General features: G+C 41.9%; 1 protein-coding gene across 1 annotated transcript in view; it reads left to right on the top strand.

The window, feature by feature from the left end:
- PELI2 (pellino E3 ubiquitin protein ligase family member 2) overlaps window positions 1-27,101 on the top strand; it is a 68,154-nt gene that overhangs the window by 15,267 nt on the left and 25,786 nt on the right. The window contains exon 2 of the mRNA XM_085225862.1: window positions 7,054-7,183. Within this exon, the coding sequence (XP_085081988.1) occupies window positions 7,054-7,183 (130 nt within the window). The remainder of the gene's footprint in view (window positions 1-7,053; window positions 7,184-27,101) is intronic.

Genomic DNA, 27,101 nt, shown 5'->3' with positions numbered 1-27,101 from the left:
TTTGAAGATGGGCTTAAAGCACTGAACAAAATTGCCTCCTTGTTAGATGAGTGCTGGGTGGTAGCAGGAAAATGCTGGAAATAGGGATTGTTAAGGAAGTCATTGTGTGAAAAACTGATTCTCTTACCCTCTGCTTTTCAAAAAGAAAACCTTTTGCATTCGAATGCTCTTGTAGCGTATTACTTATGTTATAATTGGGTAATAGTGTCTTAAATATTAGTGTTCTTCTGTGGTGTTTTTTGCCTTTAAAGGTAGCTGCTCTTTTCCCCCATTAATCAAGTGATTACGGATGACTTCTGAGAAATGTATGTTGTGGGTGTGACTTCCCTCGTACTGTCTCTGGCTGTGGTATTTAACTGGGATGTCTGTATAGGTTTTCAGCTAATAAGTTGTTCGAAACTGTCAGGCAGCTTTAATTGAAGCTCATCATGAGGCTCTGGTAGTCCACATCAGCATGCTGTGAGGTGTGTGAGCATTTAATCAAACTCCTGTGCTGTCTGTGGAGGTGTCTTACAGAAGCCCGTGCAGCAAATATCTTCAGTTGCTGCTTCTTGAAACTCAAAATTCCTTGTTGTCAATAAGTGCATTGAAGATTTTTTTTCTTTACTGCAACCTTGGTTTAACTATTATCAATTGAGTTTTCTGCAGAGACTTACATGTCTTGCAGAAGCTGTGACAAAGGTCTTCTGTCTTTGCTTTCACAAGAGTAAAAGTAACAGTATTTTCCAGTAAAACAATCTGGGACAAATAGCAAACCACGTGCAAGCAAGGCTTGGTCAGAGCGATAAGAAGTTTCAGTATTAAGATCTCCCTTCTGCAGAAGAAATGCCAGATGAGTCTCAAAACTAGGTTTCTGATGGGATTCAGTCTTCATATGTTACAAGAAGCATCACTCCTCACTTGGAGACGCGTTGCTTTTACCTCTTTGCTTCTGTATTTACTTGCTCTGTGAAATTGTTTCCCATAGCAGTGTGTGGGAGAGTAACAGAGAGGCTTGGGAATTTGGAAGGAAACTGGATGTGTAAGAACTGCTTTTAATTTCCTTTATTTGCACTATATGATTAACATGGTATTTGCAAGCCAATAGCATCTTTTCCTAGAGGTAGAAACGCTTATAGATCAGGTGTGCATCTTCCTGGATTGCCTGTATTATGTAAGCTCAACTTGCAGGAGGATGTCTAAATATTGTCCTAAATAAAACTAAACAGGTTTTTTAATTATGTTCTAGCTGCTGCAATTACAGAGTCGTCCTGCTGATGGTGGATGGGGATGTGTGCAGGAGTATTGGCTGAGCAGCCAGCCTGTGAATTAAAGTGAACCACAGCATGGCAGCTCAGTGCCTCAGCCATGGATGGGAACCAGGAGAACAACTGGTTCTTTTTCAGAATGGTGAAGGAGAAGTGAGTTCACCCTGGAGAACCCTGCTATTTCACATGTGACTTCGTGCAGTGTTTTCAGAGATAAGGTTCAAGTTAATCCATGTACCTCGGGAAGGAGGTTCTGGCCTATCTGCTGTGTAGCAGGTGGCTTTGAGAGACTCCTTCTATGGTGTGAATAGCCACGCTTCTTATCCTGATATGTAAAGAGAGGCTGGCTGTATTTGACCATACAAACACAATAAGGCTGGCGTATAGCTTTTAGTCAAGGTGTCTGCTAAGATCTTCATGGTACCAGGAGCAATTAGGAGTTACTTCTACAAATGAAGAGCATTTGTAGGTGTTTTACTTGTCAGACTATTTGAAAAGCCTGGTATAGATACAAACTACTGCCTCTAGTCACTATCAAGTCGTGCCAACTCAGCCTTTACTGACTGTCTACCCAAGAACTGGAGGAGCTACCAGCTTAGACTGCATTTCCCTGTTTGAAGGCTCTGGGACTGCACGAGTGGCAGTAAGTGAGGCAGCACTGCTAAGGCGTGATGCTGGGGAAGAGATGCTTGTGGTGAGCACACTGGATATTCTGAAAGCCCCACAGAAGGGAATGCATTGTGAGGTGTTTACAGGTGTAAAATGGCTTCCCAAATGCAAGTTATAGGAACCAATATTTATCTTAGGGAGGAAAAGCTGCTGATTTAGCCACAACTAACTATACCAAGATAACTTTCTCAGGGATAATCAAGCTCACAGATGCAAAAACGTTGCCTTAATTGGGGAAAGACATGAGATTATTTGGGACTTCCAAACTTGCTGGTTTGGATTTTCTTGCTCAACAGGAAGACTGTTTTATTAACCTGTACTGCTGGTGTGGCGATCAGGAAGCAGTTCTGCTGGTGAAGATACCTCTCCAGGCAGAGTCTCAGGACAACCCAAGAGCCATGGTTGTGGAGCAGTGGTTCTTGTTAAACTAAGGATGGAAGCTCTTTGCTTACCCATAAGTTACTTGTTGCTAAAGGTATAGTAACGAAAATTCTTACAGCAGTAACTGAAGTAATCTTTACTTACAACCCTTTTCTTCAGAAAGAAACAAAAATCAGATGGGAATCAAATCTAGCATGAGTAGAGGTTATTGACAGGAAGTGCAGGAAGCTTGCTTTGACTGGAGACTCCCTTGTTGAATGCATGGATGAGAATTTTAACACAAAGGACGTTAAAATCCTAAGATGCAACTGCTGAAGGTGTGCAGCATGCTGTCTGTAAGGTAGTGAGGAGTGGGCTTTCCAGACCGAAGCAGGAATATTGAGGATGCTTTGGAATGGGTCTTCAAGTTGAGGATGTACAGGGTGACTTTCTGAAGTTCTGTCAAGCTGTGTTCTGTCATTCTGTGACCAGCAAGTAACTGTATGCTTTGCCAAAGGTGCACGCTGCTGTGAGTGTCCCTGCCCATTGCAGGGAGTTGGGCTAGGTGACCTTTGGAGGCCTTTTCCAACTCAAATGATTCTATGAAGTAATACAGCATTTCTATGTTCAAAATGAATTTTTTGGTATGATAGAAGAGGGTACTGTTCGGAATATAAAATACTCTTCAGTGGAATTAGCTAAAAGGAGTTGTAAGTTCATATATCCTGCAGTCAATATTGAAGCTGTTTATGTTTATATAAACATGCATGTGGATTTTTTCCTGTTCAATCTGTGCTCAAGAAAGGAAAAAATTGAATGCTTCAGCAGAATAGGGCTTTCCAGCTACTCAGGGCTTTAGCCTATAGTTGTGAAAACCTGAAGTTGGTTATTGCCAAGGCAAATAATATATCTTTAGACTTATAATGTTGTAGATATCATAATGCAGGCTTGCAATGCTGCCAAAGGAATTTTTCTCCCCTCCTCTGTGCCATTTTTCCCTTGTTGCTGATATAAATGCTTCTGTGGCCTTGCAGTGAACCAGAGAGCAAGGAATTGATGTGGTTTAAACTAAATTTAAAGCATAAATCTGGTTTTATTTCCAGTGCATGTGAACCAGGGAGAGAAGTTGCACTGGGGCAGGGACAAAATAGCAAATGAAGGGTGGGACTGCTGCTTTTGGCAGCGGGGTTGGCCCACACTGGTTCAGTGATGGTAAAAAGCATGCTGTAAGCCCAGACTGACTTCTGGTATGTGCTGAGCATATACTACTGTGTGATACCAAATATGGCATCAGAATGTACTTAAAAGGAAAAAATTCACTCAAGTCTGACCTCATAATGAAAGCTGTCACTAATGCTTTTGTGGCTTTGTTGTTCAGCGCAGGAAAGTCGTACTTTCTTCTCATAAATTAGAGCCGTTCTAACATCTGTTGCCTGCTCAAAGCTGAGCCTATGAGATGGAATGATAGCCTGTGCATGGGATGGCCTCTGAACATACAGTGTCTGCAGTGGAGCTGTCAGTGAGAGTGAGGAAAATGAAGTCAGGCTGTTCCTTTTTTGCTAATGGAAGCATTACTGGTTGGTCTTGCTTTCCAAGAAGCGCAGCATCCACGCAAAGCAGAGCCATCCATGACATACCCCAACCCTGGGAAAAACTTACTGGAGTTTGCATGTCATTTTGTATACCAAAGTCCTCAACGGTTTGATGTAAATCTGTTGGAAACTGGCTTTGTTAGTTAGAGAAATGCCAGCACCACTCCCTTATTTGCAAGGAATAGTGCTGTCAACAGAGATAACTATCCTGAGAGGTTCATAATGCTGATTGTCCCAGTGCTGCTGCCTCTGAGAGGCACTTGGAAAATGTACTGGGCTGCATCTGTTGGCTGCGGGGAGAAAAGGCTCCAATCTGATGCTATTTTCCTCCCTGTGAAACGCATAGGAATGCCTTGTGATTGTCCTACTGCTTTTCACTAGTGTCAGATCAGAATAAAACTTAGAAGTCTATAATTAGTTTTTACTGTTTGTTATGCATACTCAAATCCTCCTGCCCTGTCATATAAAGGAAATTAAGAAATTGGCACAAAGAAAACCTTGGTGAAAACTTGTCAGTGCTAATCAGGATGGATGAATTAAGCTTTCATTTTGCTTGCATTTCCTTCCTATTTAGGTTCCAAAAGGCCTTTAACCTAGAGTGGCTTCTTTCTTTTCTTGTTTAAAAACTGTTTAAATTCTGAACAAGGGTGGGAAAAAAAAACCCTGTAGTGAAGTCAGGTGGCCTTTGCAGCTGATTGTTCTGCGACCATGAGAAAAGCCAAACAAGATAACCATGCCAAGTCTGGTTTTCACTTTCAGCAAAACTGCATAAAATCAGGACTGCTTAACAATGGTACCAGCACAGCAAATGTAATTGCAGAGTGTAGAGCCAGTAACGATGCTACTCATGTGATTTCTTCAGGAGTTGTTGGGTTTTTTTTTGGGTTTTCAAGCAGAAATCCATGCAGGAAGAATGTTGTCCTAAGGAAAGGTGTGGATATAATCATGGTAATAGTGTCACTGAAAGACAGTACTTATAATCCTAGAACGGCCTGGGTTGCAAAGGAGCACGATGCTCATCCAGTTCCAACCCCCTGCTATGTGCAGGTCGCCAACCAGCAGCCCAGGCTGCCCAGAGCCACATCCAGCCTGGCCTTGAATGCCTGCAGGGATGGGGCATCCACAGCCTCCTTGGGCAACCTGTTCAGTGCCTCACCACCCTCTGGCTGAAAAACTTCCTCCTCAGATCCAACCTAAACCTCCCCTGTCTCAGTATCCAAGAAGACTGGATCTGCAGAATCAAATCACTCACACTTTGAGGGCTTATATTCATTACCTGGGGTAATATGGATAGATTTTTCTAGGAATCGGTCTTTGGGGATTAGGATCAGCTGTGTTAACTGAGCTCTACTCTTCTTGCACAGAGTTAATAAGCTTCCAAAAACAAATGGGCTTGGTGTGAACCAAGTGGTTTGTTTCTGTTAGTGTTTTCTTGTTTGTTTTTACTGTGTTGGGGAATCTTTAATATTTCAGAGAGACACAGCGATCTTCCCTGTGAAAACAGGAGTGGGAGAGCAAGTTGAGCTGTAACCCAAAGCTCTGAGCTACTCATGGCTCTCTGGGACTCTTTATCAAAAGCAGTCCTCACGCCTGGTTTTACATTTGAGAGCACTTAAATTTGAGACCATAATCTCAAATCTGTTATCTGCTTAGGAATGTTCAGAAGTGCTGTAGTTCAGGTCCCCAGGTACTGCCCATGTGTAGCTGAAGCTGTTTTCCATTGAGCTGTCAAGTGTCTGGATGCAGTAAGTAGGGCTTCTGCAGGGCTGGGCTCCAGGGCTTTAGCAAGCAGACTGTGTGCCTTTGTCTGTCTCACTCTTCCCATCTTTTTAGGAGGAAAAAAAAAAAAAAAAAAATTCATATCTCCCCAAGCACGTTTTCTTGTAAGGCAAACTTGGTTGGTTATGTATGCAAAATGGTAATCTCACGAAAAATGATTGTGGGTTACTGTATTGCTTTTCCTAGTTGGTGACTGTAGGATTGCTCTTGCAGACTATTAATTAAGCTTCTGTAGGGCTACAAACAAACAATTTCAGATCTGCAGATGGTGTGGTGGATATAGAGTTGGACTGCTTCGAAGTGCATCTCTAAACAGATAAGGACTTCTAATTTTTTGGCCTCATTTGATTTCTAGGGAGTTGGTTCCCTTTTAAACCTTCTTTTCAGGTGGTTTTTCTGTTAGCTTTTAATCCCAAAGACTGCTGGAGAGAAATAGATGATCCAGTAAGTAGAATTTCACCAGTAAAACTACTGAAATCGATAAGTGGAATTGCAGCTGTAGTTCTTCAGGGAAACCTGAGGATCAGGTGTGAAAGAGGTACCTGCAGTCAAGCCGAGTCCTGGGAGCACAGACCAGCTGAAGGCTATCAGGAATGTGACAGGTGGAGGTGCTGTGATGAGAAGCATTTGCCCTTCCTAAATCTTTGGGGAGGGAGAAATGTGATTTTGTTGCCCATGGATTGCAAAGAAATTTCCAGTTCTTTCTTTTCCTGGGGAAGGAATTATCCTCTTGAGGCTCAGTGCTTCTCTTAACAACTTATCCATTGGGTTTCTGTCTTGTGAGAGATGAAAGAATGACTGAAGGTTACTGGGTTACGCCTGATAAAGGCAGTCATTAACTAGTCTTCAGATAGATTCACATGAATCAAAAACACACATTTCTTCTTAATAATAAATCAACTCCTAGAGGCTTCATTTAATACATTAAAAAAACATTCTATGTGACTGGAGTTAAAACTGCATTTTTTCCCCCAGCTTTTCCCAAGTTTCTCCTTTTCTCTCTTGTCTTCTCCCTTCTTGCATGATCTGTGGGAAGCAAATAGCAATGCAAAGACATTTTCCCAACTCGCCATGTCATGAAATTAAATAAAAGGTTCTAGAATTTGTTCTTCAGAATTCCTTTAATTCTAAAGGCCAAGAACTATTTCTGTTGCTGAACAGCTCATTGTATCATTTGTGGTTGAAGTTTTATTCATCTTTAATAAGGTCATCGACCATTGGCAGGAAAGGAGCGTTTGAATGCCTGTAGTAATTTAGGTAGCAAAGCTTAGTATGACTGTGACTTGTTTTTTAGCCACGTGTTTGAAATCATCAGGATACTGTGACCAAATTGCTGCTTTCCTTTTCTGTGCTTCAAACTGCTGATGCTTTAATGCCAAACTCTTTTTTTTGTTGTTCAATTCCAGGTATAATGGCTCCCTCCCTAATGGTGACAGGGGACGCAGGAAAAGCAGATTCGCCCTTTATAAGCGACCTAAAGCAAATGGAGTTAAGCCCAGCACTGTTCACGTGATTTCTACTCCTCAAGCATCCAAGGTACGTAATAGAGGCAAATTCTGTTTTCTGGTGTTCTTGGGTTGTATCCCAGCTACTGATTCACCTTGCTGGTTTGTTCTCTGGTAGTCAGATACTTGCTTTGGAAAGTCTGTAGTGGATTTTCTTTCTAGAGATATGGATCTCTAATCCAGTTACTTATTTAAAGTAGTCTTTAACCTCAGGTATGAGTTAATCTGACCCTTCTGTACTTATTCAGAAAGCTGACTGCCTTATCTGAGACATACGGCAGTCATGGAATGCATATCCAAGTACACTTATTTTTCACTGGAATGTAAGATCATGTATGAACAAGTATGTGTTTCCTCTTCACGAGGATAACTGGGATGGTGTAAAACCAAAGCAAACAAACAAACAAAAAAAACCTTGGAGATCCCTGGGAGTCTTTCATACGTAGTGCATGTTTTCATCTGAGGCCTAGTGTAGAAGGAGAAAGAACAGCATTTCAGTGAATATATTATCATAGCCATGTATATAAAACTGTCTGTGTTAAGGTTTTGCTGGTAGAACGTATCTGAAGCAGTGAAAAGTCATTTTACCTCCTCTCTAAATACGTGATATAAGAAGGAAAGAGTGTCAAGTTCTGGCCAAATGAGGTGAATACTGAGTGGTTACACTCAAAAATGTATACTTTTGTGAAGCATACCTACTTCTTGCCATTAATATCAGCTGATGAGGGCACCAGCTACTGTTCTCCGAAGTGCTTTTTAACTTAGAATATTGTTTAATACATCGGTGTTTTTTTTTTGTGCTATATAGAGTAGCATACATAAACATAAAGAATAGAATCCTAGAAATGGCCTGGGTTGCAAAGGAGCACAATGCTCATCCAGTTCCAACCCCCTGCTATGTGCAGGTCGCCAACCAGCAGCCCAGGCTGCCCAGAACCACATCCAGCCTGGCCTTGAATGCCTGCAGGGATGGGGCATCCACAGCCTCCTTGGGCAACCTGTTCCAGTGCCTCACCACCCTCTGTGTGGAAAAACTTCCTTCTAAAATATCAGAATATACATTGATCTGTAGTGTCTGCATGTACACTGGAAACATTGGTCTGTTTTTTAAAATTTAATAAATGCAAAAAAGAAGTGTTTTATGTAGTTAATGGAAATATACACGTTTGTAATAAGTAGTTTTAAGCATTTGGACTTCAGATAGTATTTTAAGGCCTGACAGACATGGCGAGGTATCTGGTTAATGTTTATCAGCACTGTTACGGTAATGCAGATATATGCTGTACAAATTAATGCCTTTATAAAGATAGCACAGGGTCTGAGATGTTAAGGTCTTTTCTTTGAGGATCTGGATTCAGGTGGCTGTGTCAGGTTGAATGTATTCTTCTGCTCTTTCTCTGAACCTTTATAAAAGAACTTTTGTGTATTTATACTGTTGTCTGGGGTGAGAGTGGTGGATGTGTGCCAGAACAGTGATGCAGTGGATTTCAGTGCACTTTTGGATGCCCTGAAAGGCCATTTACATTCTAAAACACTTTCTTAGGCTTCTCTAACACCATCAATATCAGAGCCTTAATCTGTTTTGCCAGGAATGGCTTCTCCATGCAGCTTCTGTAAATGATCCCAGAAATATTGGGAGGTAAGAACATAGAGAGCTTTGTTCTTGGAAAATAATATGCAACTTGACCTCAACGTTTTCCTTCTGCTCTGAATCTTTCAGTTTAATTCTTAGGGAAGGAAAAACAGTGGGAACTTGTACTGCACAGGATATTACAAGTTTCCTCCCTTGCAGCTTTTCAGATACAAGTTGTTTTATTTTGCTTGTTCATCACCATGTGAAATGAATCTTTGAGTAGAAGGAAGTTTCTTACTCTCAGGTGCTGATGTTTTTTGGTGGTGAGTGAGGCACTGACGTGTCTTCATCTGTTCTGTTGCTGCTGTGGCATGGATGCTTGAATAAGGTGCCATAGTGGCTTTGTGCAATTCCATTAATGCAGCAGCTCAAGAACCACGACTGTCACTTATTTGAAGTTAGTGTGAGCCTGAAAACTTCAGTAGGTCGTGAGAGGATGCTTGTCATGTTCTATTGTCCCAGCTATGTCAAGGTGTGAAGGACAGCTGGAGCAGCAATGGTTTCAGTAGCAAATCTAACTGAGATGATTGTGTGTGAATCAGTGCCTTTTGCTCCCTCCCCCACAAAGTGCTTTTTTTTTTTTGCCTCTCTGCCTTCTAAATTATCTTCTTTAGCACCTCCACAGTTGTTTGGCCTATTAATGGGTATATTCCAAAAGAAAGCATTTCATGAGGTTAAGAGTCACAGGTTTTTCAGATTACGCTTAAAATATGCATACATCTCTTCAACATTATGCACTTGACTTCAAGACCTGTTTTATTAACTCCGTGCCTAGACACCATGCAGGGAATTTTCTGTTCTGTCCACGTTTCACAGGCCATTCATTTGAGACAGACTTTCCCAGCAGGGTCAAAATTGATATTTAAAAAAAAAAGTGTGTCCTTAGCTCTCCAGTTCTACATTCAGGTTTTACTTATAAAGGTCATTACTTGGATTGATCTGGATCTCCTAACAAAGAAGTCTCTCACCAGCCATTGATCAAGTGATAACAGCTTTCCTCTGACTGCACTACTTGAACCTTAGGTACAGTCTCATAGCTCATCGTGACATAGCTAGGATTGCCAACTTTTTATTTTCGAGATGTTAGAGCTATTTACAGCTAACCTTTAATTGTGTTAGAAGTTTGTTTGGTTTAGTTGAACTGTTGCTTTCATGTGCAGTAGTGGATCTAGTATTGGATACCAGCAGACCCAGGCACAGGCTTTGCTTATGCAGCAGTTTTCTGATGAATGTGGAACTTAGGACCTAGGAATGATGTGATAAAGTGGGGTTCAGGAGGTTTCTTGGTGTGGGGTTGTGTGTTTGCTTTTTTGGTAGGGAGAGGGATGCTTATTTACTCAGAAAAAATAATTGTGTATATCTGGAAGGGGAAGGGATAGATATCTCTCACTGAAAAACATAAACAGTTTAATATCTCTGTAGAACAATGTTTGAGGCAGAATGTTTTTACAGATCTCAAGTGGGTGAATGTGCCCTGTGTAAATCAGGCTGTATGATCCCAATTTTTGCCAAGCAGAGATGTTCATCTTCCCATATACATCCCATCTGTTGGTTCAGTGGGCTGTTAGCTTTCCTTCTGTTCAAGCACAGGTGGATTGTTGCTGCTCTTTCCTCCTCATTGCAGCCAACAGTAAGGCCTTGTTGGATGCTGCCAGTTGGAGTTCTTTTGGGGAACCATGGGAGAAATCTTCCCCTGTCCTGTTGCTGGCAGTGGGCACTAACAGTGTGATGCTGAATGGGCAAATGATGCAATTGCCCATGACTGTAGGTATTTATGCATTTAGATTTCTTTGAGTTCCTAATGCTTTGGAACAGCTTTCATGGTTGTGTAGGTTAGGAAAAAAAAAAAAATAGATGTCTCAATGTGCATTTAAGTTACTTAAAGTATGCAATTTGGAAACCTGAATTGTATACAAGAGTTAAGGGGGTGGCATTAGCCCTCCAGAATTCCATGAAGAACTCTGAAAGCATGAATAAATTCTATTGTAGCAGTACATAGGATGCTGCTGAGTTAGCTTACTTGCAGTGTGAGATCTGCAAAAGCACTTCATTGTATGGGCAGTACAATATAACAAACAAATACTAGAAATGCTCCTTTCTAACAAGTGGATGTTGTGTTTTGATACCTAAGTGCTTCTTTCTTTTTGGGTATTAATGCTGAATTGGTAGAAGATTGCAAATGGCTTTGGAATTGCTATGCAACAAAAAATCTGACCGTAATAGCTTTTTGTGAAGGGGTATCTTGATTTAGTTATTTTTTTTGTCTGTCTGTCTTAGGATAAAAGATTTCCTTTGGCAGCCTGTGGTAGATGAAGACAACGTACTTCTCCCTCCCTCTGAAATCATTGTTTCAAGCTGACTGAGGAAGATTTTTTTCTGACTTGAAGTCCAATTACCTGCCGAGCTGGCTTCTGCCTTGTGCTATCACAACAGCAGCTTGTATAGTCACTGGCTGGGTTCCTGCAGCTCACATCAAGTTTCATGCTGCTACTGCAAAAGAATAAAAGGCAGCTATGCAAGTAGTTATTAGGTCAGGAGAGAGAGCTCCAATTTGTGCTTTGAGTGGCTAGAGAAAATGAAAGTATGGGATCCTTGTGATTGCTTATCTAATGGAGGTTCTTGTGGTCTGCTTTGATGTACTTGATGAATTTTGAGTAGAAAGGCTGAAAATCCTTTTGGAGCTTTTGGTGCTCCTCCTAGATGAGCGCTGTAGAGCTTGGCTGCTGGGAGGAGGGTGCTGTTTGTCAGTGGCTTTCCTGTTTCTTGTTGGGCTTATTTACTGTGTAACCAGCTTTTGGAGCACTAATTTGTTCTCAAGTAACTTAATTGCATACATGTCTTGAGAGTCCTGAGTTGTGCAGAGTCCCTGGCTCATCTGCTTGATTAATGGTTTCCTTGCTGTTAAATGTCCTTTTCTATTAAATGTAATCTTTATAACATGCTATGTCCCTACCCCTTTGCTCTCCCAGATAGGGAATGGTAGGATGGAAGAAAATGGCTATGCCAATTTCATTTGTATTGCTTAATAAATAACAACTGTCACTTGGTTTGATGTTCTTCCTAAGCTTTTGGGACATACTGTGCAGAATGCATGTCAAAGATTTTTGAAAATCACTTTGCAATGTTTTCTAACAAAAACAGATGTTCAGTAAAGGAAGGGGAATTAAACTGCTGAAGAACACAATTATTTTTTTATAACATTGTTTTTTTTTTGCTTTCATGCTTTTCCTTCAGAAGGTAGACAGAAGATCAGAAAATGCTTTCCTTGTGAACTGTTTAAACTACATCTGCTATAAATTGATATTTGGAGCAGATTCTACTTGAATTCAACTATCCTTTGGAGGCTGAGGAAGGTGTGCTGTGTGCAAGGATCACGTTAAGAAGCTACCAGTAGGGTTTGCACTGCAGGAGGCAGAGCCACTCGTTTTATTAAAGGACAACTTGTTTGAAACGAACTTCTTCCTGTTTAACTAGTTTCTGCATGTTCTGTCTGCTCATCTCGGATGTAGAACAGAAAGTTAGGGCCGTCTAGTGTAGTGGTGAATCTCTCTTGTTACATGCTTATTCAAGGCAATTAAGAGTCCTGAATAAAACGAATTTGGTTTTACAAGTGCTTGTCTTGAGAACTCGGCTGGTCTTGTCTTCCTAAAGGTTAAGGGGTAACTTGGTACTGATTTTGGATCAAATGAAATTGCATGGACTGGGTAATCACATAATCATTAAGGTTGGCAAAGACCTCTAAGATCATGAAGTCCAACTATCAACCCCATTACCATGCCCACTACATGCGTTCCTCAGAGCCACATCAGCACTATTCTTGAACACTTCCAGGGATGGTGACCCCACCGCCTCCCTGGGCAGCCTGTTCCAGTGACTGATAACACTTTCTAAGAAGAAATTTCTTCCTGAAATCCAACCTGAACCTCCCTTGATGCAGCTTGAGGCCAGTACCTCATGTCTTGTCTTGAGTTACCTGGGAGAAGAGGCTGACCCCATCATGCTGCAACCTCCTATAAGGAAGCTGTAGAGAGCAGTAACATCTCTCTTAACTCTTCTCCAGACCGAACAATCCCAGTTCTATCAGCCCTTCCCCATGTGACTTGTGTTCCAGAATCTTTACAGCTTTTTTCCTCTTCTTTGATTGCACTCCAGGCCTCAATGTCCCTCTTGTAGGTGAGGGGCCCAAAACTGAACACGGGGTCTTCTCTTTGAACTTGCTCTGGGTATAATGCATCATTGCAAGTTGGCCTTACCAAGTGAGAACCTTAAAAGCAATGAAAATGTGCTGTTGTGTTCTAGGTGAAAGGGCAATATGCAGCTAATAACAAATGTTTTCTTTAGTATCCCAAACTGTAATATCCTATAAGGGGAAATGGTCTGAAATAGGTGGAGCATTGTATTTTGGAAAAATAAGGTAGTATATACTTAGAGCTGTATGGATCAGCTGTCTTGGGGTAGAGGAGCTGGAACTGCCTCAAACAGTAGATGAGACTCTTATGTTTTAAGGGGTTGTTGAGTGGAGCAGTTGTTTTAAGAACGCAAGAAGCAATTCAAGCCTTATAGGCCAACAGAAGCTTTTCAAAGAAGCAAAGCACTGCTACTCCTGTTCTTAAAAATAGGAAAATACTTATTTTCCAGAGTTCTTTGAGATTTTTGTTGATGGTGAGAACAAAATTTAAACATTTATTTTAGAAGAATGCTTTATGATACATGTATAAAGAGTAATTAATTTCATCTGCTCACTAAGTAATAGGAGGTGAGTGACTTGTGAGGCTACCAAGATTCCTGTTTCTGCTGTTTGTAGGTCTCTGGAAGGTGTTCATGATTTATTGAAGATGCAGGACTACTTCACTTCGGGATTCTGCTTACACTCAATACCAAAGATCTCACGAAGATTTTAGGGAGAAAATGGATAACCTCCTTTACTTGGATAACCTCTTCTGAAGGGATGTACCTATAGCAAAGTGCTTATGGTGATGCTTTGTTCACTGCATGCTCCCAGCACTTCAGAGCTTTTCGCAAAGAAGGCATTATCATGTTTGGATTTCATAGGAGCAATTCAGAACTTTTTAGCACTAAGGATTTGCTTCCAGAAGATGGTTATCTTTTGGGGATTGTCCATTGAGCTGCCCTTCTATGAAAACAAGCTTTTCTAACCATTGACTCTGTCATACCTTGTACTTACATGACCTCCCTGCAAGACCATGTGTTGTGTACAGACTTGTCTTTTAAGTTTTGCACGTCTCCTGTCCATTGCGATTCTGCCAGTACTTCAGGAAGTTCAGGACTCTGCAGATGCCTCGTGTGAGATAATGCGTGTGGTAATATATACTTTGGCCTTCTAATTCAGTAACAGCAGATGCCTATCACTTTGACTTGAGGAAGCTAATTATAGGCCTAACACTGCCAGCTTGCTTGGTTGTACTAAGCAAGTACTGAGTTCTCCTTCAACTGCATACATCAGTGTGATCTCTCCTATGCTGAGTTTATTGTAGTCAGGGAATGATAAATGATCTCTCCCCTCCTTTTTGATACCACCAGGCAAGCAGGAATATTGCTTGCTGTCGCCATGAAAACCTTGATTTGGTTTATTGGAGTCGGATTTTCATTTTCCACTTAGAAATCTCACTCTGCTAGCCTCGTGTTTGACTGTTTGCTCAGGAGAATGGGGCCAGTGTTTGAATGGTGACTTTCCTTGGACTGGGCTTTCACTGAAGAGCTCCTTTCTTGGCTTTGGATGCTGCTTTTGGGAACAAGATCCAGCCATCAATCTAACCAAGTCCAAACACTAAACCGTGTCCATCAGCCTCTTAAGTCATGTTCACACATTTCTTAAATACCTCCAAGGATGAAGATTCCACCATTTCCCTGGGCAGCCTGACCACCCTCTGTGTGGAAAAAAAAAATTCTTCCTAGCGTCTAATACATACCTTCCCTGGCACAACTTGATGTTGTTTCCTCACATCTCATCAATGATCATGTGAGAAAAGACCAACACCCTCCTTTTTGCAATCTCTGTACAACTGTACAGAGTGAAGAGGTCTCCCTCAGCCTCCTATTCTCCACGTGGAACAACTCCAGTTCCCTCAGCCACTCTTCATAACTTGAACACTCTTTGTCATCTTCAGTGCTTTTTTTGTTCACATACTCAAGCAACTCCATGCCCTACTTGTAGTGAGGGACCCAAAACTGAACACAAAATTCAAGCTTCAGTCTCACCAGTGTCACATCCAAGAGGACAAGCCCTTCACCAGTCCTGCAGGCCAGGCTTCCATTGGCCTTCTTGGCAATAGGGGCACACTGCTGGCAGTCAGTGTTCAATTCTAGATGTTCTCTTCACATTTCAGTCTTGCTGCTGTACTTGGGGAAAGCCATCCTTCAATCTTTTGCTTAAGTGTTGAGCCTGGGAGCTTTTTTCCCCACAGCTGGTTCTCTGGTAGTTTTGCTTGGAGTCTCTCACTGGGTGGAGGGTTGGATGGACGTAAGCTGATCACACAGGTAAACAAGCAACCTCTCTTTGAAGGTATTTCCTTCACAGTATTTTGGGTATGCATCTGCTTGACATGCAGTCTCCTTCAGAATCTGGAATTCCAGGAGTGGTTATTAAGGCAAAGAAGTAATTAAGGAGATGATGTGGTTGAGAGAAGGTGAGGGAGAGGTGTGGTTTTTGAGCTTGATGTTTGGGAATGCTGGGTGAGCGTTACTAAAATAAGTTTTTCTGTCTGCCAGTGAAGTGTGTGAATGGTCAAAAAGTCTTCAGCAATAAATTCTCTAGATAGGATTTATCTCAGTTGCACTTTTGATAGCAATGTATTTCATATATCCTGGACCTTATAGTTGTTTAATTTTCTACCAGAGTGGGTTTCGAGGAAATACTAAAGAAGACAGGGACTACAAACCCGTAAAAACTTGCAGGATGCCCCAGTCACCTTTGGGTGGGACTTTGTGGTTCATAGTAAATACTATATTAAAAACTTCAGACAATCAACTGAGGAGCCCAGAAACGCTTTCCTCCTTGTTTCCATATGCTGACATTTAGTCTCGAGCACCATTTTCTCTCTATTTCAGCCCGCCAATGAACCTTCTGTTGCTGAGGGTCAGCAATGAGGCAGTGCCTTGGTGGTCCAGGTGGGAGGCAGGCAGGAACAAAGCTGACCTTGCTTCAGCATGGGCAGCTGCTCTTGTTTTGTTCCAAATGAAAAACCAGCTTTGGAAAGCTGCATTGCAAAACTTGTAATAGCTCTTAATGTTCTTCCTAACTTCTCCTTCCCCTCAGAGCTTTCTCAAATGCTCTTCTTTGGTATTTAATTACAAAAATGGCTCTGTTGCTGTTGTAGCATAATAAATAAAATACAAGTCAAAACAGTGTTTGCAATTTATTGCTGGAGACAGTCCTATTCCCTTACAATGTCACAGTTACAGCCTTAACTGCAACTGTGAAGGTCTAAGTATATTTTCCTTGTTAAATATCTGTCCTTTAAAGTTAAGTTTTAGTCTTTTTGTACTATACTAACACCTAGTTGCTGGAGTTTTAGAGTATTACTGTGATGTTGTTGGTGGGGGATGGAGCTCGATGATCCTTGAGGTCCCTTCCAACCCAAGCCATTCTATGATTGTACTGTATACAAAAACACAAATGTTCCCAAGGAGCTTTTAATTTTTTTTCCTGGAAATAAGACAGAAGGGTTTTCGAGGGAAGTTGTGCATCTGAATTCCTTTGGATGTGTGCATTTGCTTAAGGTCTCAAGTAGATGATGAAGAATCTGCCTGAGACACAGTAGCCCCATTCAGTCATTGAAAACCTTGCTCCAGAAGCGTTTTTCTGTTGAATAACTGTGTAATGCACTACTATTAGACGATGTGATGGATATTTCATATGTTTTGTAAGCTGCTTTTATGGCTTTTGCTGTGGAAATATTTTTAAGGATTTTTGGAGAAAAAAACTGAAAGCGTTAAAGTCATTTTCTAAAGAATATTGCATCTTGACAGAGAAGATTTGTAGCTTAAAATCAATGGATATGAAAATGGCTGTGTTAAAATTTGGATAGATGGTTCTTTAAACAGGAGTACACGCTCTTTATTTGACCTACAGCGTATTCAGTTCCGGTACTGGCTGTTGAACAAAACTCCTTTACGATCCGACAGTTAAATCCTTTGGCAGAATGCCTTTCTTCCTGTTTGCTGTGGGGATTTAATTCCAGATGTTCAAGTTCAGAAGGCTTTTTTCTTAAGGAGTGGGTGTGAGGAACATCACAAAACCCTCAAAGATCAGTCTGCCCCTCCCATACAAATTGTAGCATTCAGGCTTTATTTCTAATCCTTACTGCTCTGGGATTACTCTCTCTGAACCAGTATCTGTGTACGTTCTGTTGTTGCTTCGATTCCAGTTTGCCTCATTTTGTGGCTCTGCCCACCAGTTATAAAATCCTGATGTGAAACACTGATATGAGTACAAAATTGTCTGATTCAACTTGAAGCATAACGGTGAGGTGTGTATGAGCACCAGTACGAATGGCAAGAGGGATGAATTAATGTGCTGAGGTTTTTCTGGATGCAGGTGTTTTATTTTGTGACAGTGGAGCTGACTGTATTTAGCCTTAGAAGCACTAAAATGCATACTTTAAAACAGGAATACAGAGGCAGCATCCTAGGCCAAAGGATTGCATGGCTTCAAACAAATCTCTGGGGGAAAGAAAAGGTTTTGGAATGTAGCAAGCAGTACATTTGCCTCAGGTAGGATTGCAGGCTATGCAAATGCTGAGAAATGATGGTTTTGCCTCAACAAGCAAACATTACAGCTTTCATGAAGCAGTAATCCTTTCTGTTTAAGCTTGTGTTTAGCTACAGCATCGATGGCAGACTGTTAGTGTATTAGATGTAATACCCAGAAAGTCTTGCTCGTAGCTGTAAGTCTAACAGTCCTGCCTGGCACTGCTCTGAGCAAGCCCCTGTGCCCTGGTTAAAGCAACGTATAACAGTGCTCAGAGGTAGGAGCAGCAGAGATCAGGTGTGTAGGGTGGGTTGTGGCAGTGCAGCTGCTTTGATAGTAGATCTTGCTCCAGCTGAAAGCAACTCCAAAAGGAACTGGAGCAGTGACTGCTTGACATTTTGTGGAGCCTCATGTCAGCTGTTGTCCCGCAGTAATTTTTCTGCCAAGCACTCAGGAACATCTGCAGAGTCGTTTTTCTGTACTGCTGCAATGATTCACATACTCATTGCTTTGAAGTCTAGGAAGTCTTCCGCAAGGAAATGTCATAGCCAGAACTGTTTGTGGATTGTGCGTAGCTCTGTCTGTATTTAGGGCTGGCTTTGTTAATTGAGCCCTTAGCAGTAGTGAAAGTTCACAAACTGGAGCTGCCTCTAAGTCTGTTCAGTGCTTCAGGATTTGCCTCAGCTTCGGGTTTCTTGACCTTCGTTATCAGGAAGGAGAGTGCTGAGTAATGCTTGATGCAGGAACATAACTTCCTGTATTATCTGTGTAACTTCTCAGCTAATGCATCAAAACACATTTGAAGGGCAGTTAAGATTGAAAGGTAGATTCCTGAGGTCCTTTCCAACCCAAGACATTCTATGAAATGTATAGAAATGATTTCTTCTTTAAAATGAAAACTTCCTCATTTGAATAGTTAGGATGTTTAATTCCTTTTCAGTGACAGACGAGGGATCACATTTATGCAGTGTGATGGTTTGCTGCTTATGCACTCTTTTTTTTGGTGTTCTGTTGCTGCATTAGTCTTAGGTACCACACTCACCTTGCTCCTACAATGGGAAACTCACAGCCGAAGGAAGGAAGCAAGCTGTTATAACCTTTTCTCATGAAGCCTCACTGCATTTAAACCTAATTTACTGCCAGCTAATGAGCTGGTGTGGTCTTGGAATGCTGTTTTATGAAGCCCAGCTGAAGACTTGGAGTGAGATGATTCCTTGATATGAGGCTAACATAACTCTGTGCACACAGCTGCACGCTGAGCAGAAAGGCCCAAAGAGAGCTCAGTGCTTGGTGTGGTCAGCACGATTTGGCTCTGATGTTCAACCCTTGTTGCAGTCATTCTATCAACAGTTTGTTACACTGAGTGTATGCTGCATGCTGCGTGGGGGTGAGGAAACCTTACATTTAAAATAGGGAACGTGGTTATAATAAAGTGCTTTTCACAGAAACTGCGATCGATACGTGGAGCTGGGTGTCTGCTTATGGGGTGTGCAGTTAGGTGTAACCAGGGCAAAGGCAGTGTGTCTGATGTGGCCTCTGTGTGAATTGCTGTGAAACTGCTGGGTTGGAAGAGAGTTCCAAGATTCTGAGTTGCCAGGGGTATAAAGTTCTTTACTAGTTCTTTCCTATGAGAGTGGTGAGGTGCTGGAAGAGCTGCCCAGAGAGGCTGTGGATCCCCGTCCATCCCTGGAGGTGTTCAAGGCCAGGTTGGATGGGGTCCTGGGCAGCCTGGGCTGCTGTGAAATGTGGAGGTTGGTGGCCCTGCCTGTGACAGGAGAGTTGGAGCTTCATGATTCTAGAGGTCCCTTCCAACCTGAGCCATTCTATAATTCTGTGATAAAGCATTTAACATTTGGGGTGGCTGTTGCATTGAACTCTTAAATAATTGGCATGCAGAATCTGACAGTGACAGCTTCATAATGCGCTGCAGTAACTTTTTATGACCAGATTACGTATGATGTGGGAATAAAGTGAAAAATAAGCTTGCAGCATGTTGTTTCTCCTTCCAGATAATCTGCTGTGCATATTAGGAAAATATGTAGGTCAAGTGCCCTTTGATTTAATGAGTATGTTCGAAAGGATGGATGAAAGTGTTCTGCAGTCACTGTCCCTCCCCACTCCTCTCTCTGCCCATTACCTGTGGTGCTGCTCTGCTCAGTGCTCTGTTGTCACAGCAAGGGGCAGCAGGAGTCCTAAGGATGTGGTTGTTGTGAGGTGCTCTTGCTGAGCTCTTTTAGAAAAAATGCTGCTGAACGTTTTCTTCTGGGAAAGAAAAATGATAAAACTGCACTCGGAGGTTCTTAAAGAGAATTTTCCCTCTCATTTTGCATTTAATACATAAAACATGTTTCTTCTGTGCTTAGCACTCACTACTGTTTTAGAACCTTCATCCTCCAGGAGTAAGATAGATAGGATAGTAGGAGTAGGATAGTAGCCACCACCCTCTGAGTGAAAAATTTCCTTCTTACATGGAGTAAAAAACAATCTGGTATGCTCAGGATAGGACAAGGGGGAATGGTTTTCAACTAAATCAGAAGAGGTTTAGTTTAGATATTAGGATGGTGGTGAGGCACTGGAACAGGTTGCCCAAGGAGGTTGTGGATGCCCCATCCTTGGAGGCATTCAAAGCCAGGCTGGATGTGGCTCTGGGCAGCCTGGGCTGCTGGTTGGCGACCTGCACATAGCAGGGGGTTGGAACTGGATGAGCATTGTGCTCCTTTGCAACCCAGGCCATTCTGTGGTTCTGTGATACAATTCTATGAATTTCTGGGTTTGAATCTTTGTAGAGAAGTGGGTCTGAACTTCGTAAAGCAAGAAGCTGCAGGTTGGAAGGTGATTTGGTTGTGTTGCTGCTGCTTCATGCTTCTGTGGAGGCTGAAAGGTCCTGGAGCCATAAATACACTTCTGTAATTACGTCTCTAATTAGAGTATTAGTTGCACTGGATTATCTCTTGGTTCACTATTTGTAGTGAAAATCACTACTGTACGCACTTTGCTATGTGAGCTGCACGGAGGCAAGCATTAAAAATTACATGTTTCAGTTGCAAGCTCTTCTGCTGTCTTTATATTTTCTTTGGTACTGGGACCTTTTGCTACCGAAGGGGAAAAATGTAGGATACACGCAGCTCTTTCATAGCTATCATTTTCTCAAAGCTATCATTTTGCTTGGAAGGCTGTCTGAGCAGAAAGTGTCAGTCAGCTGCGTATCTAACAGCAGCACGCTGAGCTGTGATCTCCTCGTGTCACAAATAAAATGAGTCCTTCCAAATCTGGACAGAATTTCATCTTGTTTCTCCTGTGTGTGCTGGAAAAGCTTCATAAAAACAGCCCAGCTTTCTTCCTCCGGGATGAATTGCTGTCGTTTTGGTCTTATGTCTTTGGAACTTATTCAGCAGTAATGCAGTGTTTCATGCCTACAGGTTGGACATCAAGCCATCTTTCTTGCTGTTCTTACAACAGCAGAGGATCTGTGCGAGTTCTGGCAGACTTTCTAGTCTTTAAATCAACTTGTTTGATAGCAGTGTAGCAAAAGTATCAACTGTATTGGTGCATCAATTCACCACTGTCAGGAAGAGATGGGGACAATTGCATACCTGAAATGGCTTTAGACTGGGTGTTCTCACCATTGATTAATACGGTTTCACAGGTACTTTGTGCTTTAACCCTTGAAAACTTATGCTTTAGAAACAACTTTGTGATGGGGTAGTGTCTTTAAACAGGCTTTCCTGAAGTTTGATTTGATAACTGTTCTCCCCGAAGCAAGTATTCAGTACTTCAGAGCTTCTAGGCAAATATTTCTGCATCGTGGCTGTGATATTTTCAGGTAGTGCATTGTTTTCTTTTTTCATGACACTTAGTAAACCTTTTTTGGTGAGACATTTTAGCTACTGAATCCAAGTTCGAGTCTCAGCACAAGATTTTAATGATGTATTGGATTATGGGAACCAATACTGTTCTGATGCTTGTACTTTCCACTGCCTAAGAACATAAATCAGCTGGACACCTGATATTTCGAATCCCTTTACATGATTAAACTGCATATAATTCATGCTAGAATTTCATTTTATGATTTTAATGACTCCAAAATGTACTTCTTTTGCTTGCATATTTTTGTGAGGCTTTTTCCACGGTGTGTATGTATGGTGGTATCTTTGCCAGCAATTAAGGGTTGAGAACAAGTCAAGCAAACAGCTTCTTGATTCATATATACATCTGTAGCAAGTTGGAAGGAATGTCTGGTCTTGAAAGAATTTACTGAAGTAGCAATCTGCAATTTACAATTCTTTGTCTGGAAAATAAACGTAGCTATTGTTCAATACTTATTTTTAGAAGTAGGGGTGATTAAGGGAACTCTTTCCAAATTTTTTTTCTCCAAAGAGCTTGTTTTGTGTTGAATACGACAATATATGGATCTGGTACCATGCGAATGCCTGCTTTCTCAGTCTCTCCTGGCAAGGAGGAAGGAGGAAGAAAGATGTACTGTGACAAGCAAGAACTAAATGTTTTTGTGTTGTATGCTTTTCTTGTTCAGTTTCAGTGGGAAGTGGAGGAGTCACCATCCCTGGAGGAGCTCAAGAACCATGGGGATGTGGCACTGAAGGACAGGGGGATGGGTTAGGATTGGGCTTGAGGATGTTGGAGGTCTTTTCAACCTGAACGGTTCTATGACTGTGTGAAGGACGACCTTAATTTTATTGGCATGTGGGATTATCATCTAGGTTGAAGACACCTTAAAACACCTAGGATGGCAGTTCATGGTGTGTTAAGTAGCGTATGTGAGAAACTTATGCAGCAGTTTCTAGTCCAAAGAAATTCCTTCCTTGCCTACAGAATAATGCAGGGAATCTCTGCAGATCATCTCGTGAGAAGAAACTTGCTGTGGCATTTCTGTAACTTGCTGAGGATTTGCATAAGTGAAATGTTGATATAAAAAAGGACTCTTCAGAAAGGGCAGTGAAAAATACAAAGGAGGAGTGTGATATCCTAAACTACCCTGCCTTTGCTTTTCACTGGAGAAGGGGTCAGGAGCATAGCATGAATGCCATGGTCTGGTTCCTCATCTGTTTAGCTGTTCCCCTTTGAAGTATCTTTCCTATAGTTAAAGTAATTGGATGTTCTTTATTAGAAACAGGTGAGAGCTTGTTGGTTTCCCTTCCCTAAGTGAAAGTAAGAATGATAAAGCTTGCACAACAACTCTGCAGCATCTTTTCATCCCTGTTCACATGTGTGTGTTGCTTTTATTGGGGAGGAAAAAGCAGAACGCTGGATGGTTATAAAATGAATCCTAGTCTATTGAGTGAGTACTAGGCAAACACTTATAATCAGGTGTGTTTCTAGGAATCCCAAGTGGCCAAAGAGAGCCAGAGCTGGGGGGATTGCAGAGAGGGATTCCTGCAGAGTTCTGGTGGTCTGCTAGGCATATGAAAAGGTAAACTGGATGATTAGAGATCAGAATTGAATTAGTTACAGCTCTGTGTCCACGACAGGTGTTGTGTTGGTGAGCACAGTTATGTTTTGTTGTCAGTAATGTCCTGATTTTGCAGGACCTCAGCATGCATGCTTGTCTGCTTAACTGCATCAGTGCCCCATTGCATGTAGTATTAAGGCAGTTATTGTGGCTCACCTACCTTGTGGTAGCAGTAACTGTGTTGTTACTGTCATCAATGTGAAGGAACTTCCTTATTCTTAACAGAGAGTAAGAATAACTGCCTCTGTCTCACAGTTTTATGTGACACTGAAGTAAGGATTGTGCACAATGATAGTAGATTGATTGTTAACTATGTATTGTATTTGCCTTTCTCTTTAATTTTGGTTAATTGTATTCTGGTATGTGAAATGAAGAGGAGAGAAATAGGAAGGAGCACCGTGTGGTTTTAATATCTTAACCATTTTCAGCTGACTATTAATTCATTTAAATCCCAAGGAATTATCAAGGAAACTTAATTTCCTGAGCTGGTTACTAATGGGATTCCAGAGAGATAAGCAATTTGCTGTGTGGGATGTACCATACGAAATCGAAGAAAGAAAGCATAAACCCCGTTCCTAATCTGACGAAATCTGTAACCAAAATGCTAGTAAAGCTGAACAGGTGGGAGCTTTCAGTAAGGTCTGTGTCTATTGCTGTGGGAACTGGGTGTATGAAACGCAGAAAGTGGCTCACAGCTTTGCTTCTGAACTGCAGGACTACCTATCAGTTCCAGCTTGCTGCTCCTGCTCCTTGCAACATGGTTTGCTTTCTGTATTTAGTGCTTATCCTGCAGCCACGGGCACAGGAGAGGCCAAAAGGCATTCTGCTCTAGCAGGGGAGTCAGTAACCAGAGCTACATGCTGAAGATAGATAGGATGCTTTTTAAGAGAAGAGTTAGCTATTGGAACCAAGGAAGATTTCAACTCTTTGAAAGGGTAGATAACAGAAGGACAAGGGGAAATGGTTTGAAGTTGAGGGAGGGCAGATTTCAGTTGGATGTCAGGGGGAAGGTCTTTCCTATGAGAGAGGTGAGGTGGTGGAACAGCTGCCCAGAGAGGCTGTGGATGCCCCGTCCATCCCTGGAGGTGTTCAAGGCCAGGTTGGATGGGGCCCTGGGCAGCCTGGGCTGCTATGAAATGTGGAGTTTGGTGGCCCTGCCTGTGGTGGGGGGAGTTGGATCTTCATCATCCTTGAGATCCCTTCCAACCCAAGCCATTCTATGGTAAGATGACTTAAGATATCTTGTTATGAACAAATTGGCCTGGAGCAGCTTTGTGAAAGATACGAACCAAACAGTGTGGTTAGGAGCACTGTGAGGATGATGGGATGGAATTGGAAGATACCTGGTATGGGGAAAAAGGGACCTGATTAAAAATAGTCTTTTTAAAGTCTGAGTTAATTAAACTTGGTTTCTCCAAAAAAGCCCTTTACCTGCACAAAGGTTTTTGGTTACTTTGAAGCAGGAACGCACTATTTTCTTCCAAGTCTGCTTGGAAGAGGTAAGGGTAAGGGATGTTGTAAAACAAATTAAAGGTGATTGTGAGCAACTGTCAAAAACTGAGGGCCTGTTCTTTTCAGGTGTAGAAAATGATAGTGCTTATGGGGAGAGAGAGAAGAGAAACTAATATCTGTGCATGCAGTGTGGGTGGGAAACCTGGGAAGCGTTAGTCTTGGAAGATTAAAGGAAGACACCAGCTTTATTGCCCATGTGTGATTTGTCAGCTCAGCTCTGCCTGCAGAGGCATCGTATTGCAGGGGAGGAGGTAAAAGCCCGTGCCTTCATGGATGTGGAGCAATCAGTTGTCAGGTTCTTGTTTCTGGGGCTTCGTTAGGCAAAGCAGATGCAGTGTGTCCTCAACAAAGCAGAGATTTATGTGATTATTGCCTATTATTGTAGAGGCTCGTTAATTATTCCCAATGCCAGAAACATCTTCAAACTGCAGTTTGTTTTTAATCTGTGGGAGGGTAAAAGTTGGAATGATGCTGTATGTAGTGTAAAGAGATGGCTTATCTGCCATAAATCTTTGGCTCCACCATCTGCCATTGCTTTAAATCCCTGTTTTCCCCACTGGCTCACCTAACTTAAGAGAATCAATCTCTTGAGTGGTTAAATCAGTTGCCAAGCACAGTAACTAAGAGGCCAGAATGAGATTCTGTGATAAAACGTTCTCAATTACTTAATATATGATGACTAATGATTGAGGTTCCTACATGAAACTAAGATAGATGGAGGTGAAATAATCACAATTTAAATATAGGAGAATCAATACATAAGTTGTTATTTCCATCTGCTGGACAAGACATTGAGGCAGTATGTAACATCCATTGGGAGTGCATTCATTTACTGAGACAGGCTGCCATCCTCCTTACGTGTGTAGAGGTGAACTGGATAAGGGTTATTGCTCTGGTTTCTCAGCTAGTAGTTCAGAGAAAGCTGCCTGCTTGTGTACGATCTGTACATTAAAAGACCTTCTTGCCGTTGCAGTCTGTGTGGTCTGTGTTTTCCCAACAATACAGTGTTATTAAGTTCTGTGTTTTTCAGGGAATGGTGAATCTGCTCTAGCTTGTTAGGTATGAAAACTGATAACCAGCCTTCTCATTTTATTAAATGCAAATGTGAACGCGTCCTTCAGTAATACTGACTTTGAAGAGATTATATTTTTCTTTGGATTTCTCTCTGTTATCTTTGCCCTGGAAATACATCAAGTGTTTAGTTATAATCTGGCATTTGATCTGGATTGCTATTTTATCTGTTGTCTTGCTGTTTTTCGTAGCTTTAAATTCATACTTTGTGAAAGAATCAGCTGGTTCCAGTGCAGATTTCCCATGTTAACTGTTTTTAAATTGCTTCTTTAGCTCAGATAAGAGGTGGCTGTTCACTTCACCAGTTCGATCTTCACTCCTGCTGCTGGCTTAAAGCCTATTCATTATTTTTCTACCGTCTGCATTAGATAATGTGATCAATTATTGCAGATAATGTTTGCTCCAAGGAGCCCCTATAGCTGCTTCCTAGTCCACCCAGCTGACTTCATTCAGTGTCCTTGAGGATTCCTCTGGATAGCATCCAGATGTTCCAAATGTGTGGTGAAATTCAATCTGAGACCATGCGATTTCAATATTTAACTTGATATTTAATGAACACGAAAGGCATAAATTACACGTTACTACATTTATTTTCTATGTTCTCTAACCAGTGCCATTAGGTGGTTGGTCAGTAGTGCAAAAACAGGCCGGTAGGGCTGCAAGTGGGAGCAGTGCAGGCAACTTGTGCACTACTTGGAATGCTTTTAGGCAGCAGCTTTTGGAAAGCAGTGATGTGGTTTTTTGGCAGAGGGCACGGAGAAGGGAATCTTCTGTTCTTATCTGCAGCAGACACACTTAGTCATTGATTGTGTGATTCAGAACGCTTTAATTCTTACGCCAGAGTCATCAAAGCTCAAACTTCTGCAAATCTTGGTCTGTAGTTGAATATGTATTTGTGTAATGTGCCAAATGAGCTTGAAAGCCTTTGTAATGTGAGCGGGTGACAGACTGAGCTTCGTATCGGGTTGTGTGGATGAAATCGTTGCCCTCCAAAGCGTTCAGTTCCTCAGTGGTGTGTGAGGAGGTGAGTACCAAAGCCATTGAACTTGGAGCAGTATCTATTTTGTTTGTTTGTTTTTGCAAGATCAGAGCTGCAGCATAAGCATGGTGAGGTGGGGACACAGTCGAGTCTTGCTGGCACCCTACAGTGCACGTGTTGAGCCGTGGTGTAGGAAGGGCTGGGAGATGTGGTTGGGTGGGGTTATGTTGCTTTTTCCCCATTATCTGCTTATCAGTGAACTTGGAGTCTTATGGATGAGGGCATGATTTAACTCTGAAACTCTGAGTCAAATGCTGCTACTAAAACTGACAGTAGCTGTGGGGTGACTTCACTGCAGGCTTCCAGTACCTAAAGGGAGCCTACAGACAGGAGGGGAGTCAACTCTTTGAAAGGGGAGATAACTGCAGGACAAGGGGAAATGGTTTGAAGTTGAGGGAGGGGAGATTTAGGTTGGATGTCAGGGGGAAGTTGTTTGCTGTGAGGTGCTGGAACAGCTGCCCAGAGAGGCTGTGGATGCCCCGTCCATCCCTGGAGGTGTTCAAGGCCAGGTTGGATG

The sequence above is a fragment of the Meleagris gallopavo genome, chromosome 5 (genome assembly GCF_905368555.1).
Source record: "Meleagris gallopavo chromosome 5, MGAL_WU_HG_1.1, whole genome shotgun sequence".
NCBI classification, from domain to species: Eukaryota; Metazoa; Chordata; class Aves; order Galliformes; family Phasianidae; genus Meleagris; species Meleagris gallopavo.
Note: the sequence above shows the minus strand (reverse complement) of the source record. Positions and strands in the feature narration are given on the sequence as shown.